The 15,000-nt window shown below is 47.6% G+C and overlaps 1 protein-coding gene across 8 annotated transcripts in view; it reads right to left on the reverse strand.

The window, feature by feature from the left end:
- Positions 1–1,375: 1,375 nt before the first annotated feature.
- LOC118778955 (brain-specific angiogenesis inhibitor 1-associated protein 2-like) overlaps positions 1,376–15,000 on the reverse strand; it is an 86,884-nt gene continuing 73,259 nt past the window's right edge. For 3 of the 8 annotated variants that reach the window (XM_036530815.1, XM_036530775.1, XM_036530760.1), the window contains 6 exons: positions 14,846–15,000; positions 13,703–13,901; positions 13,334–13,399; positions 12,644–12,803; positions 11,112–11,149; positions 5,417–5,589 (listed from right to left, as the gene is read on the reverse strand). The exon at positions 14,846–15,000 is cut by the window's right edge and continues 41 nt beyond it. In XM_036530815.1, coding sequence (XP_036386708.1) covers positions 5,529–5,589; positions 11,112–11,149; positions 12,644–12,803; positions 13,334–13,399; positions 13,703–13,901; positions 14,846–15,000 — 679 coding nt within the window. In that variant the 3' untranslated portion in view covers positions 5,417–5,528. Of the gene's footprint in view, positions 1,631–2,607; positions 2,652–5,416; positions 5,590–7,965; positions 8,559–11,111; positions 11,150–12,643; positions 12,804–13,333; positions 13,400–13,702; positions 13,902–14,845 lie in introns of those variants that run through there. The other 5 variants (XM_036530806.1, XM_036530790.1, XM_036530767.1 and 2 more) reach the window with 5 other exon arrangements.

A 15,000-nucleotide genomic window follows, 5' to 3' on the forward strand; every position in this document is an offset into this window, starting at 1 on the left:
AAGGGTTTTTTCCCCCACATAGTCCTGGTTATTAAGACTGACCTTCTGTGAGTTTTTCCCTCCGTAGGGTTTATGCGTGCAACGCGTGCAGGCACTCACAGACAGCCCGATGCCATCGGTGCACAGATCGCTGCACAGCACAGAATATCCGCAAGCATCCGTCTCACGCATAGCTGCTCTACTTCTCATTGTGTGAAGGTATCCTTTCTTATTGAATCACAACAATTGCAGTGGTAAAACAGTGTTAACCAGAAGCATGATCAGTAATGCCAAAAGAAAACAGGAGCAGTCTAAAAAGGTTTCAGTGTTTGAGAGAAAAGCAGTATCTTTCCAAAAAAAAGATAAAATAAAACAAAAAAACATTACATTTAAAAAATGTAAAGTGACTTTTCAGAAAAAAAACATGTTTAAAAATGAATACACATTGGTGCAATCACAATTAAACCAGTGTTACCTTCATGTTACAGGTATGAGCTGAAGCAGTCGAGAACCGCCAGTATTTACGGCAACATGAAAGCAATCCGGCCGAAGAAGAGGCCCGCCTCCTACAATGTGTCCTGTACTGACGTAGGAAATAATATGATTAAACACAGTTTAAGAGTGAGTCCATATTAATCCAATAAGAAGGCTGAATGAATGACAAGGATTACTTCTGCTCTGATAACGGCGAACACACGGATCTGTTGGAACTGAAAGACTTTCTGAATGATGGCATTTTGTCAAACAAGATGCGCATACGTGTATAATCACATGACAAAAAACTATGACAGTATATCGGCAGCCCCCACCTCCCCTCCCCCTTCTGCTCTCAGTCAGTGTGCTCTGGACACTCAAAACGTAGGCTGAGGTTGTGATGAGTCACAGGTGGTCTTCATTGCTGATTGGTGGACAGCGGTCAGGGGGGCGGAGTCTCCTCCTGCTTCCTCATAACTGTAGGTGGGGTGGAGTCCCAGCGGGGTGAAAGGATGCTGGGGCAGGGACATAGCAATGCTGCAGTGTCCGTACAATCAGACAGGGCGGCGCTGTCTCCCTTTCTCAGGTCTTTCTTTCAGCATCAATCCTATTGGCTGTTGGTTAGTCTGGTCTAGTGTAGAGTGAGGGTGAGATCTTGGATGCCAACCCCCCCTCTCCATCCCCCTATCCCATATGAATTCTCTCCCCTTGCATGACTAAATTATGGGGGGGGGGGAGCATTATGCTCATATCATTACCCACAGACATATAAAATAGCAATAATGGCCAGCAGTATGATGTGTATCTGGGAGGGGGGAGTCACATAATACAGCACATGGAACAGCTTACACAGTTTACTACACTTATTCTCACAGAAAAAGCTGACCTCAACAGTTCAGAGCGTGAGAGGGGTGGGGTGGGGGGGGGGGGGGGGTTGTCTGCAGAGCTGCTCTGCGGCCGCGGCCCCTTTGCACGGAGAGGGTGTGAGTGTTTGTGTGTGTGCGAGTGTGTTGGGGAAGGGGCGGGGTTACAGACGGGGCGGGTCCAGGCGTGATTGGCGGAGGCGTGGTCTCTCGGCGTGGGTGTGGTCTTTGAGGATGCCAGGTGTCCAAGGACACACTAATAGAGGATTGGAGCAGATCGGTCATCGGTGACGGAGGGCTTGAGTCTGACCACGCTGTTGGGAGGAGCAAGGGGGCGGGGGGGGAGGGACAGAAGCCGTTAGTACACGTCCCCTTAAGGAGGAACAATAGCCAGTAAGAACACAGCCCCATCAAGGGGGAAGGATGGTAGCTGTTACTATATGCCCCCTTAAGGAGGAACAGCAGCTGTTAGTATACGCCCCCTTAAGGAGGAACAGCAGCTGTTAGTATACGCCCCCTTAAGGAGGAACAGCAGCTGTTACTATATGCCCCCTTAAGGAGGAACAGCAGCTGTTAGTATACGCCCCCTTAAGGAGGAACAGCAGCTGTTAGTATACGCCCCCTTAAGGAGGAACAGCAGCTGTTAGTATACGCCCCCTTAAGGAGGAACAGCAGCTGTTAGTATACGCCCCCTTGAGGAGGAACAGCAGCTGTTAGTATACGCCCCCTTAAGGAGGAACAGCTGTGATTTCTACACATGCTTCCTCAGAAGTGATGGTCTTCACACCATTAGCTTGCTAACACTTGCCTTTTTCATGATTGCCCTATGGACCAGGAATCAGTTACTTACAGCAGTGGACTCTTGGTAGTCAACTGTCATCTCAGTACCTAAATGGCCAATGGCAGAGTGCCAAAAAGCCATGTGACATCTGATTGTGCGTCTGAGAGCCTCACTGTCAGATGTGTACGAGAAAGCATGCAGATGTAGCGGGGGAAAAGGTTTGCAAGGTGAAGAGTCCGCAACTGATTTGCTTTGCTTTGTACACACGGCCATGCTGCACTGAGTTCACCAACCAAAGACCTCACCTCATTGACTGGTTGGTTGGTTGGTACTGGTGAAATGACATCACACTGGAAGTCAGTTCGAGAATGCCGTTATGACAGGTGAAGGAGAAGCTAAGCCCCATGCCCCCATGAAGCCAGACAGCCAATGTTAGCAGAGAGAGGAGAGTGGGTGGCAGAGAGAGACAATGATTGGCTGGCTGAACAGCAAAAGAGGGCAGGCACTTACAGTGGGCGGGACTCTCTCAGAAGCGGGCATACTCTGGACCCACACTGAAAAGTAAAAACATGTCTGGGGTTCACCTCACCTCTTTTTTCACATCTTATAAATACATATGTTTTGGCTAATTGCTCTGTGTATCACCAAACCCAAAAGATAGTCTGTCTTTCAAAAAGAAACACTGTGAAACACTATGAAAAAAACTGCTAAAAATAGTGGCTTGTGTTGTGATATCTAGGGGAAAAAAAAAAACGAAATTTTTCTATTCAGCTGAGGTTTATTGTTGTGAGGCTGCAACATAATCACAGCTTCAGTTACACAGTTATACTGCGTTTTAGCACTTATACAGTCAACTTTTCAGACAAAATTTCTTAACTTACAGATGGTCACCACGGAGATACTGTGAAATGATAAGTGGTTGTAGCTTGGCTGAGGAGGTGACAGAGATAAACTTATGCTGTAGAGGCAACGTCCTTTCCTGGCCCATCAAAACTATAGCAAGATATACAGTGACAAGGCGACCACAGCAAAAACAGGTATACAGCAGGAGGGACGATCCAAACCTGTGGTGTAGCATTTCCCAGCCAGCCTCTGCACAAACACTCAGCTTCCTTTTATCTTATTCTGTTTGAAATAAATAAGGAATTGCCCTCAGCCCTTCCACTTCTGACAAATACTTCCACTAATGTTTGCTGAAGCTTTCCAAATTATCACCTCCGTTTTTTTCTCAAAACAACTTCTGCACTGTACTGGATTGTCTCAGTTGTTGTGTTATTCCTAAATATACCTCTGAAATGAGGTTTTTAATAGCTATGACTAAAATCAGAGACAGGAGGGGCCATTCTGAAATTATTTCATACAGAAGGGTAATTCAGTAATTCCTGAGTTTTTTGACATGTTTATAACTCATATATATCCATTTATAAAATGTTTATAACTGTGGGTTATCCTTATACCAGCTTACCTTTAGTAGGTGAACTGATGCGTGGACATAAGGAAAAGTGTCACAAATCTGACCATTACCAGACATAAAAAATATTCCATTCTTGTGGATTTCACATCAAAATGTATCATAAAAGGAGCCAGGGAACTGTTCAGCACTGTGCTTAAATGCTCACTCAGCTGGAACAACTGTGCTGACGTTTGTACAATCGGCTAAAACGGACCTCTGTACCCTCTGGGTATTACTAAGCAAACTAAGCCCAATCGACCTGATTAACAACATGTAATCGATAGTCTCCATTCAGACAGATTTAATACCTCTGATCGATTTCAGCATGTTTTCCATTTTATGGGGATACATAAAACTTAAAACGTTACACTTCTAAAATTGATTTTTTTTTTTTCATGAAACATGAAGACTTGAATTCTAAATGGGACACAAAATCTATATATAGTGTTTGCTGTCTAACAACAAGATTCCTTCCTAATGAAATGCAGACTGCATGTAGCTTTTCACAGAAAATCACATTTTGTTTGGACAAAAAAAAAATATAAATAAAAAAAGGTACAGAAAAGGAGAGAGAGAAGCAAGCAGGCACACACACACAAACACACACAAAAGTATGGGCACCACGAGCGCGCAAGCACGCACACACACACACACACACACACACACACGGGTCTGTACAGCACCCTCAGGACCTCATGCAGTTAGAAATGGTACCTGTTGCCTTGGTTGCGTTGGAAGTGGGTGGGCGGGGCCAGGGCTGAACTGAACTACAACTCCCACAGACACATGCAACAAGGCAGAGCGCCATGGCAACTGTCCTCGGGCGAAACGGCAGGCGACACCAAACGCGTGTGTGTCTCTGTGTGTGCGTGGTGATAGACCCGCATTGGGCGGAGTCGTGCACGGGCACCAATTACCCTCGGCAAACCCCAGTTCAGAAACAGATTTTCACCACCGTTCATCATTGCGGTAACTAAGACTGGCTAATAATCAGAAGGTTGTGAGGTCAACTCCCAGGTGGCACTCTGCTGTTTGACCCTTGATCATGCTACCAAAGCCAAACACCTTCTGGAAAGTTATCCAGCTGCATAAATTATTCATATGCCCTACGTATCTCTCAGCAAGAAATAATTACACAGCTATTAATATGTATGTATATAATGGATTAATGAGACACAGTTCACCAGGTCAAACATTGCACATATAATGAAGTAGCTGTTAAACTACTGTTATGGTCATGTTGTGGTATGGTGAGAACATAGTGGGGTCTTATATCCCAGCGTTTGCAGGTCCAAATCCCATTTAACCTAAATGGCTTCTCTCAGTATCCAGCGGTATAAATGGGTTATGAAATGCCAGTATATAAAGAGTTCTGCTGTGATGAAATGTATGATTCACCCAGTGAATTCTCTGCTGCAGGCATCTCTACTGTGCCTTACTGTGATGTCACAGAATGAGCAGGTCATCTCAGCCAATGGGGATCGCCGGCGCGAGGTTGAGCCTCGTTCATTCGCAGCTTCAGGCTGTCGGTCAGTTTAGAGACAAACTGTTCCACCATTTAAGACTGCCCTGCCACCACCTCGAGGGAAAACCCTTTTACTAAGCCAAGGACATCTGCTGCAGATGGAAACAGCCATTTTCATAAAAAAACGAAACAAGATGATCAATGAAATACAGAGCTCTCATCTGAACAAAGATTTATTCGGCCCATTTTTTTAAAAGTAGAAAGTCAAACATACATTCAAGGGCAAATTTTCAACATTACACAGCTTTGGTGTCTCCCAAAAGCATGCACATAGATTCTCTCTTTTCTTTTTTTAACATTTTACATTTAGGTTTTTTTTTTTACTTTACAACAAAGTGTGTGTGTTCCAAAAGAAAGAGGAAAAAAAAGACATTTAGATAAAAAATATAGAAATCTGTTTTGGCCAGCGGTGTGCGAGGCTCAGCAGTCTTGGCTTCGTACCTTGGCGTTATTTTAGTGGAGAAAGAAGAAACACTGGCAGCTCCCAGTCGTGCCCATTCTAGCGCTTTTGTCTCTAAATTTATCAAAACAGAGACGGAGAACGGGGGACACCTTTAGGGAAGACTCCAGTTAAATAACAGGAGAGAGAGAGAGAGAGAGAGAGAGAGAGAGAGAGAGAGACAGGAGAGAGGGGGAGGAGGAGAGAGGGAGAGAGGGAGAGGGAGAGAGAGAGAGAGAGAGGGGGGAGAGGGGGAGGAGGAGAGAGAGGGAGAGAGAGAGAGGGAGAGGGAGAGAGAGAGAGCAAGAAAGGGAGAGGGGGGAGAGGGGTAGGAGGAGAGAGAGGGAGAGAGTGAGAGAGAGCAAGGAAGGGAGAGAGGGGGGAGAGAGAGAAGGAGAGATGGAGGCCTTTTTGGAGGACTTCACAACAGTTTACTGGATGGTTGCCTGCAGCCTTCCCTCCTCACATGGGTACCAGAGCTCAGAGAGCATACTACAGTGCTTGTGCTTTCATCCCTTATGATTGAACCCCATTAATATAATATAATATAATATACCTTCAGAGCAGCCATCTTGTGGGATTCGAGAAAATGACTGAATAAGCATGAAGGAACAGGTGTTTTTGCAGTGATATCTGGGAGTGGCAGGTCACTGTGAGCAGAACGACCCCGAAAACAGTCTGATTTCCCGGATGGATTTCGATCTTTATCACACGTATTTATGAGACCCTCCATGACTGACGTTTCAAGTGCCTAAAAGTCAGGAGACCCCCCTGAGGGCTGAGAGAGGTCAAAGGTGAACGGCGTGCGCTGTGTGGGCCTAGACAAGGCGGGTGTGGTGGCCGGGGGAGGGGGGCAGGAAAAACCGCTCTACGCGTTTTTGGAGCCCGAGTGGAGGGTGCTGCAGGCAATCATCACAGTGAGAGATGGGAGAGAACATTCAGTAAACACCGTTTTATCAATGGGATGGGATGACTGTAGACGGCTGCCAATGCTCTATTCTGCTGGACAGAGGGGAGGAAGGGGAGGGCAAGGCATTGTGGGAAAGGGGAGGGCTAACTCCTGTGCGCTTCGCTGACCGGCAGTGACAGACATGCTAACACAGAGCAGCTACTGCTCAGTTCTGTGTTACAGAAACAGTCTTTGTTCTTTACGACTTTTTTTTTTTGTTAAAAAATGCTTCATTCTTTTATTGAAGTGTTTTCTTTACAAAGACATTCATAAAGCACGGCTTTACAGGAGACAAAAAAACAAAACAAAAAAAAACAACAACAACGGTAACGAAAAAACAACAGAAAGCCACCCTGCTTCCTTTCAGACTGCGGTTGCCGGCATTTTCCTGTCAACGTTACGTCTTTGTGCGGCGGGTGGAAAAGGCGGGAGAGAGCTGAGGGCTCGGGGGAAGGGGTGGGGGGGGGGCGTGGTGGTCAGCGTTAACGCTACGGTCCGGCTCTCTGACCGCTGCTGACCACTGCAGCTGTATCTACGCTTCCTAACGGACAGCTCTAAGTTTCAGCCACCGACCAAGCTAGCCACTTCATTACATGACCTGGGACAGCGTGTCCTGTGCCTTTTACCAGAAGCGAGAGGACTGAACCTGCTTACTAAGCACATCTATGAGGACCTTCAATGTTCAGGAACAGGGTCAGCTGCTGCCACCAGACGGGCCTAACAACATCACCCGCACTGAAAGCCGTAAAACAGCATACAAAAACAAAAGCTGTAGAGTACGACGACCTCCCGTGAGGGGGAGGACGCTACCCTGTCTGAGCAAGCAGAGGGAGCAAGTTTCCGTGACGGCGCTGTTATTTTCGGGCCGGGTCAGGACGGGGTGGCTGAGAGATGCAGAGGTGGCAGTTTCGGGCCGGGTCAGGACGGGGTGGCAGAGAGATGCAGATGGCAGTTGTCTTCTCTTTCACGCATGCATGGTAGCCCTACATGGCTCAGTCTTACACACAGCCTCGGAACGAGAGGACGACCACGTTTCACTCAAAAGGACCCCGCAGCTACACAATGCGTGTGCGTCTTTCGAAATGCCTGTTTGACGGTAAATTCAGAGAAGTAAATGTACATTTTGTACATTTTTACATTTTGTATAAATGACAGGCTTCTTATTGCCCATGTTTTTTTTTTAAACCTTTTATTTTCCAAAATTTTAAATGAGATTACTGAAGAGTGACAAAATCTTGGACATACTTGACCCCACATGTAATATTTTCACATTTTCACAGATAATTTTGCTTGGTCGTTTTATTATTATTTTTAATTTAAAGCTTATGGCTGCACAAAAAAAAAAAACATAAAAAAATAGAAAAGTCCATTTTAATAATTTGGATAAATACAATATGCAACCACAACACAGCCTTCAAGACGTTATAAAAACTACTGAACTCCCTTTTTTTAGAATAATTATTGTATTTTTTTTTTTTGTTATTACTTCCTTGTATTTCGTTATTACTTAAAGAGGGCCCTTGGCCAAACCGCACGTCTGCACAGTGCTTCATGCTTCAAAGCCACTAAGTGGCGCTGTGGCGCCACTCCACATTCTCATACAGAACACAGTCAGCTGCCGAGCAGGTTTACAGTCAGTGTACAGGGCCACACGAATGACCTGCTCTTTCCTCCTTTCCTTTCTTTCGTTCTCTCTTTTTGGAAAAAAGCCCATTTACATGCATGAAAGACAGGCAAGTGTCCCAGTATCTTCAGAGCGGTCCCATCCAGCGGTTTCGTTTAGGGGAGGTTCTGAGCCCGCGAGGTGCTAGTCGACCCGCTGCGCTCTGTGTTCTGGTTCTTTCAGCGCTCCCCTGACCCGCCGGACCGGGCCAGGCAGCAAGGGAAGGAGCGAGGGAGGGGGGAAGGGAGAGAGAAAGGGAGGGAGACAGGCCTCCTTGACCGTCGGAGGGCTGTATGATTGTGCAGGGACGGGGTAAAGGTGTGGTGGGGGGGTAAGGGGGCGGGAGGGGAAGGTGTCTGTCCTATTCGGAGCTGTCTGTGTCTGTGTGTCTGTCTGTGTCCTCAAACGGTCGAGATCAATTTGCCTTCGGAACTGTGGAACAAAGAGAGGAAGAGTCTGCCAGGCCTGCCAAATCAGAGAAACAGAGCAGGAACAACCCCCCCCTCGCCACCCCTCCCCCGCCCTGCCCCACCCCTCCACCCCCGCCCCACAAAGAAAAGACACCAGACTGTGGCGCTTTCCCTACAGAGACACCACCTCTGTTTGCATCACCAGCCTGTGCCACCATCATCTCTGCCATTTCCTCACTTGCAGTTTTCCCTGAGGCCTCCGGACGTTGACCGCGCCAGACAGAGTCAGGCTTCCGGAGAAGCTGGGACCGTGTGGTGAAGTGCCGTCTCAGGAGGTGAGCTGGGAGTCTGACTGTCAGCTTCAGCTGTGTGGTGGTTTCTACCCACCCCTTGGAAAACAGGCCACCAGCAACCACGAGGAAATTGTAAGATGGCCATCAAATGGAGTAGGAAGTAGTTTAGCATAACGGTAAGGAGCAGGGCTTGTAAACTGAAGGTTGCTGGATCGATTCCCCGCTGGGGCACAGCTGTTTTACTCTTTGGCCAGGTATTTTATCCCACAACTGCATCAGTAAATATCCAGCTGTCCAAACGGACGGCATGTAAAAAATTGTTACTATGTAAGTTGTTCTGGATATGAGTGTCTGCTAAATGATAATGTATTGCAATATAATTTAGAATGTGGAGCAGGCCAAATGCCTGTGCTGTTTTAAAGACCATCGGGAAAACAAAAAGGATCAGGAGGAAACGGCTGTGTGACAGGAAGTGATGTAATCAAGGTCGTCTCGATAGCGGGAAGCAGCCGGTGGGAGATGAGGTTTCGAAAGTGAACACCTGCTCGTGGCTGGTAATGTCACAGTGATGTCACAGTGATGTCACAATGCGATTTCTCAGTCATCCCAAAAATGCAGTTTCCATACAGGGCAACAGGGGGAAGGAGGGGGAGGTGGCCGGATAAGAATAAACTCTGAGAAACGCTGCCAACATGCTTGTGTCCCGGTCAAATCAGAACCCTCCGCCTGAATCAGCACCCCACCCCGCCCCCTACAACACGCTGCACTCTGGATCTGAACGCTCTCGCTTCTGCACACGGATATGACTCCCTCCCGGATTCGCACTGAATTCTGGGAACATGACCAACAGTCCTGAAACCCCGCCACTCACACCTCGCTCTGCGTTTGGACGCGGCTACACTGAGGGATTGTGGGTAGGCCTGGCTCTGTGGCGGCTGGGAGCTCTCCAGTGCTAATCGTGAGTAAGCACCTGGAGCTTTTCCACCGTTTGGTGACGAGGTGAGTCTAGCCGTCGTCTACTATAAACCAATTCAGGTACGGAAGCACCAGAACAAGGTGAGATCAGAATGAAAAAGCCAAAGCAGAAAAAACAGAGTCAAAAGGAAAGGAAAAAGGGAAAACAAAAAGAAATAAAGAAAAAAAAGAAGAAACTCAGAATCTGGATGATGCATTTGTACATGGCTGCAGAGGCCCACTCCAACATGTGTTACATGTAGGCCAGGAGGATTGGAACCCATGACCCCCTGAGAGACCAGAGAAGCTCAAACCTCTTACCGTTACTAGACCCAGCTGACCAGTTTGAGGTAGTGTAGAAACACAAATACCATGAGGCTTTGCAGGTCTCTGTGTAGAGAAATTTCTAACACACTCTGTGCCTTTGTGAACTACTATTACGCTAAATCAATATAAAGGAAACTTAATTCTAACCACTATCATTCACCTCTGTGTATATGAAATATAGTCAAATTTAACAGCGGCAACAAATATGAATCTTAAAATCTCAGGTACTTCTTGCGCTTCCTTGCGCTTAATTACCTGTGTATGTGCAAAATTGCTAAGTATGAAGGCAATGAATACAAAAGGAAACTTAACGTTTAAGCTCAGATTACTTAATTAGTGCATCATTCTTTTTGTGTGAGTATGTAATCATTAAATACACAGAAACAGAACAGAAATAACACAAGAAAGGAAACTTAAAGAAATAAATTATGAACTGAGGCTAGAGGCTCCGCAATGAACAGGGCTGGGTGAGAGTGTGGTCACATGACGTGGTGTGTGTCCGCTGTGCTGGCGGCGAAGGTGTCAGCTGACAGGGCGAAAAGAAGCACACCCGCGCACACTCGTTTATCACGACCTGCTGTCGTGACTGACCGAGGGCCAGCAGCTTCCTGTTGCTCGGGCGAGACGTGAATCCTCTCTCTCATCTAATGCTGTCTGTGCGGCTGTCTGTGCCTCTGCTCTGATGTGAAGCTCGCCTCTTATCTGGGACTGCCGTACGTCTGTGTGCGCGTGTGTGTGCGTGCGTGCGTGCGTGTGTGTGTGTGCGCACGCGCGCACTAGCTTGGAGGTGAGCCCTGATTCCTTATCTGGGACACAGTGCAGCCGTGTGTGTGTGTGTGTGTGTGTGTGTGTGTGTGTGTGTTCCCCCTCCCCCTCCCCTTTCTAATTCTGTTACAGAGATCTGTAACCAGACCAGGTCAATACAGAACTCCAACAGAAGGTCAATAAAGAGGAACCAGTCAACAGATCTGAGATATACCTACTGAGGAAGGGAGTCTTACCTCGTGGCAAAGCGGGTGTCGTAGTCTTCAAGCCCCTGCTGAGAGAACATAAAAAGACACTGCTTCATTTTTCCGTGGGGGAAAAAGGGTTGTGCTATTGTGCCCCACCAGGGGGCACTAAGGAGACATTGCAAGATCATCGGCAGTTACATAATCATCAGTCTGAGTTTGTGTGAATGGAATGTGAATTTTTCTGAGTGGATTTATGAGTGAAGAGGATAATTTTCACAGTGTCTGTGAGGGTTAAGAGATGCTGAAGGAGGGGAAAAGGGGATAAGTGTCATGCACTTGCATTTTGTAATTCTTTGTTACCCACAATGCATCTGCTCAGAGGGACACTGCATTTGATGGTAAGGGTTGGAAGATTTCTCTCTCATTATTCTAAGCTCGTTGATGAAACACAGAATGACGGAACACCAAACGCCACAATTCTTTGCTTCTTTTGATAAATACCTTACGTTGCGTCCAAGCATTACATTACACACATTTAGCAGACGCTTTTATCCAGAGCGACTTCCAAGCAGTACGACAACCATTTAAAGAGCAATACCACAGACGTGGTGGGTCTCATCCTCCTTGAATCTCGGCTCGACGGTGACGTCTTTAATAAAAAATGACGCCGAGCCCGGGAAAGTGGAGCACGCTTGGGCCGCGCTCCCCAGCGGCAGCTGCTATACTGAGCACGGTTTCTCTGCGGCGTTCAGATCGCGTTCAGCACGGAGCTTCAAGGTGAGCTGCAGGAGGAAGGTGCCCTACATGCACAGCTCCTGACCTCCATGACTCGGCCCTCTCTGACCTTTCTACTTCCTCACAGGATGAGAACACGCAGCTCCAATCGGGTTCCAAATCATCGCGGCCATTCCAGAGGCTTAAAGTTACATTTACTATTGATTACTGTTTATGAAAAATCTAAGCTACTGTACACATGTTGCTCCAGATAAGAGTACCATCCAGACAAACGTGCAATAAGAAAGACTCTCCGCACTCAGTTGATCACCTGAATCACGAAAGCAATTTCTTATGTCCTAAATTCTGTTTTCCATTAAAAAAAAGATGGTTTAATGCATTTGTGTCTCTCTCAGGTAGCTTGTACCTTTTCTGGCCAGCTGTTGAAGCTTGGTCATGCAGCGCTTCTAATATTGTGACTCTGTGTGGCTTTTGCTTGTGTTGTACTCTTCCTCACGTGTAAGTCGCTTTGGATAAAAGCATCTAATACATATTGTATATAAATATTACTACAAAACGGGCACCTCAGTGAAGCTTGCCCTTTGCTGTGAAGACCCTATCACATGGAAAAGGAGGTGGAACGCGCGTGTGTGTGTGTGTGTGTGTGTGTGTGTGTGTGTGTGAGTGTGTGTGTGAGTGTGAGTGTGAGTGTGAGTGTGAGTGTGAGTGTGAGTGTGAGTGTGAGTGTGAGTGTGAGTGTGCGCGTGTGCGTGTGTGCGTGTATGTGTATGTGTGTTTGTGTGTGTGTGTGTGTGTGTGTGAGTGTGCGCGTGTGCGTGTGCGTGTGCGCGCATGTGCGTACTCACCTGCGGGAAGACGGGCGTGGCCACGCTGTAGGGGCGGGGCCTGCTGTGGGCGGAGCTCTGCGTCAGCAGGCGGGCGGAGATGCCATAGTCGGGCGGGGGCAGGGCGATGTCCTCTCTCTCCAGCAGGTTTCCTGTGCTGCTGCTCTTCCCATGGTGCAGGCTGCCCAACACAGAGAGAGCTCAACACTACTGAACACAGAGAGAGCTCAACACTACTGAACACAGAGAGAGCTCAACACTACTGAACACAGAGAGAGCTCAACACTACTGAACACAGAGAGAGCTCAACACTACTGAACACAGAGAGAACTCAGCACTACTGAACACAGAGAGAACTCAACACTACTGAACACAGAGATAACTCAACACTACTGAACACAGAGAGCTCAACACTACTGAACACAGAGAGAGGTCAACACTACTGAACACAGAGAGAACTCCACACTACTGAACACAGAGAGAGCACTACACACTACTGACACATAAACCAACACTACCAAACACACATAAACCAACACTACCAAACACACAGACACTACAACACTACTGAACACACAGAGAGAGCTCAACACTAGTGAACATACCTAAACCTCAGCACTACTCAACACACAGATAACTTGTACTATTCATCACCACACTTAGATGCCACACAACACTGCAAAAAAAAAAACAGGAAAAAAGGTGGCTTACTTGCGGAGCTTTTCAGCATCACTGTCCTGCAGCACACGAGTGTAGGAGAAGGGAAACCAGCCACGCCTAGAAGGGACAGACAGCCAAAGGGGAAATCAGTGCACAGTAAGAAGTGTTATTACAGTCAACCTGCTACAGTGCCCGAGTTAAGAACCTGCAACCTTCCGGTTTCAAGGCCAGGGCCTTAACTAGTGAGGAGGTAATGAGTTTGCCTGTGTGAGGTGTATATGTGTGCATGTGTATGAGCATGTATATCTGCCTGCACTGTGTGCGGTTGTGTGTGTGTGTGTGTCTGAGTTCTGCAGTGCTGTGATTGGGCGGGGCCGGGCATGGTGGGTGTGGCAGGGTTGGGGCCAGGGCCTCGCTCACATCTTGTTCTTCTCGTTCTCGCCGTAGTGCCAGCCATCGCGGGCCTCGGGCACCAGCAGGGTGATGACGTCGCCCTCGGAGAAGCTCAGCAGAGTGCTGTTGTCCCCTGCGGCGTGGGAGAAGATGGCCTGGACTCGGGTTCGACCGTTGCGCTCCAGACCAGCTGCCATGGAGCTGGACCTGGGCAGGGTGCGAGTCTCTACGGGGGGAACAGGGGAAGAGCTGTGAGCCCAAAATGCCTGCTCTCTCTGGCTCGCCCTATCGACCGCTACCACACAATCAATCACCCAGAGAAACAGTAAAACCTACAGTACCTTTCAATCCAAAGGGACTTCCACATCTTACATTTTAAACCATGCTTTCACAGAGAGACCGCATACAGAGATACCAGAGCAAATCTAGGTAATACAAATAGCTTTGAATGCCATTATTATTATTATTGTTATTATTGTTAGTATTATTATTAGCAGTAGTAGTGGTAGTAGTAGCAATAGTGGCAATAGTAACAGCAGTGATAGCAGAAGTAGCTGTATTAGCATTATTATAAATGTAGCAGTTTCGGTCAGGGTCTTTCTACGGTCAAAGGCACTGTTCTAGTATCCTACATAGAAACCTGCAGCCTTCTGATCCACACCCAGCTTCATAAGTAGCTCAGCACTTCCATAAACTGCAGGACTGCAGCCAGTGAGGGAGAGTGGAAACCTGTCCTTTCCCTCCGCAGTGTCGCCTCGCCCTGCCCCCCCCCCCCCCCCCCCCCCGTTCTACCCCTGATTAAGCTTCTTTACTGATGTGTAAAAGCTTTACAAGTCTAATAAACACATCAAAAAATACTGCTGTTGGCTGGCAGTGTAGCATAGTGGTTAAGGAGCAGGGCTTGTAACCGAAAGGGTTGCTGGTTCGATTCCTCGCTGGGGAACTACTGCTGTACCCTTGGGCAAGGTACTTAACCCAGCCTCAGTAAATATCCAGCTGTACAAACTGATAACATGTAAGAACTGTAACCTATGTAAGCCGGTCTAGATAAGAGCGTCTGCTAAATGCCAATAATGTAACGTCATGTATGATAATTTGTGTAATACAGTTTGATGATGAGACTGTGTGGGTCTGGGTGGGGGCAGCCCCTGGGTGGGGGGGTGCTCTTACCCGAGGTGGCCTTGCTCTTGGCTGGCTGGGCCTTGCGGACAGGCAGGGTGTTGGAGTAGACGTCTCCGGCCTGTCTCTGGGGCTGCGGAGAGGGCTTGCCCTGCGTCATCCTCCCCTCCATCCACTGCTGGTAGTCCTCGCCGTGCACCCCCGCC

Source organism: Megalops cyprinoides, chromosome 1 (genome assembly GCF_013368585.1).
Source record: "Megalops cyprinoides isolate fMegCyp1 chromosome 1, fMegCyp1.pri, whole genome shotgun sequence".
Lineage (NCBI taxonomy): Eukaryota > Metazoa > Chordata > Actinopteri > Elopiformes > Megalopidae > Megalops > Megalops cyprinoides.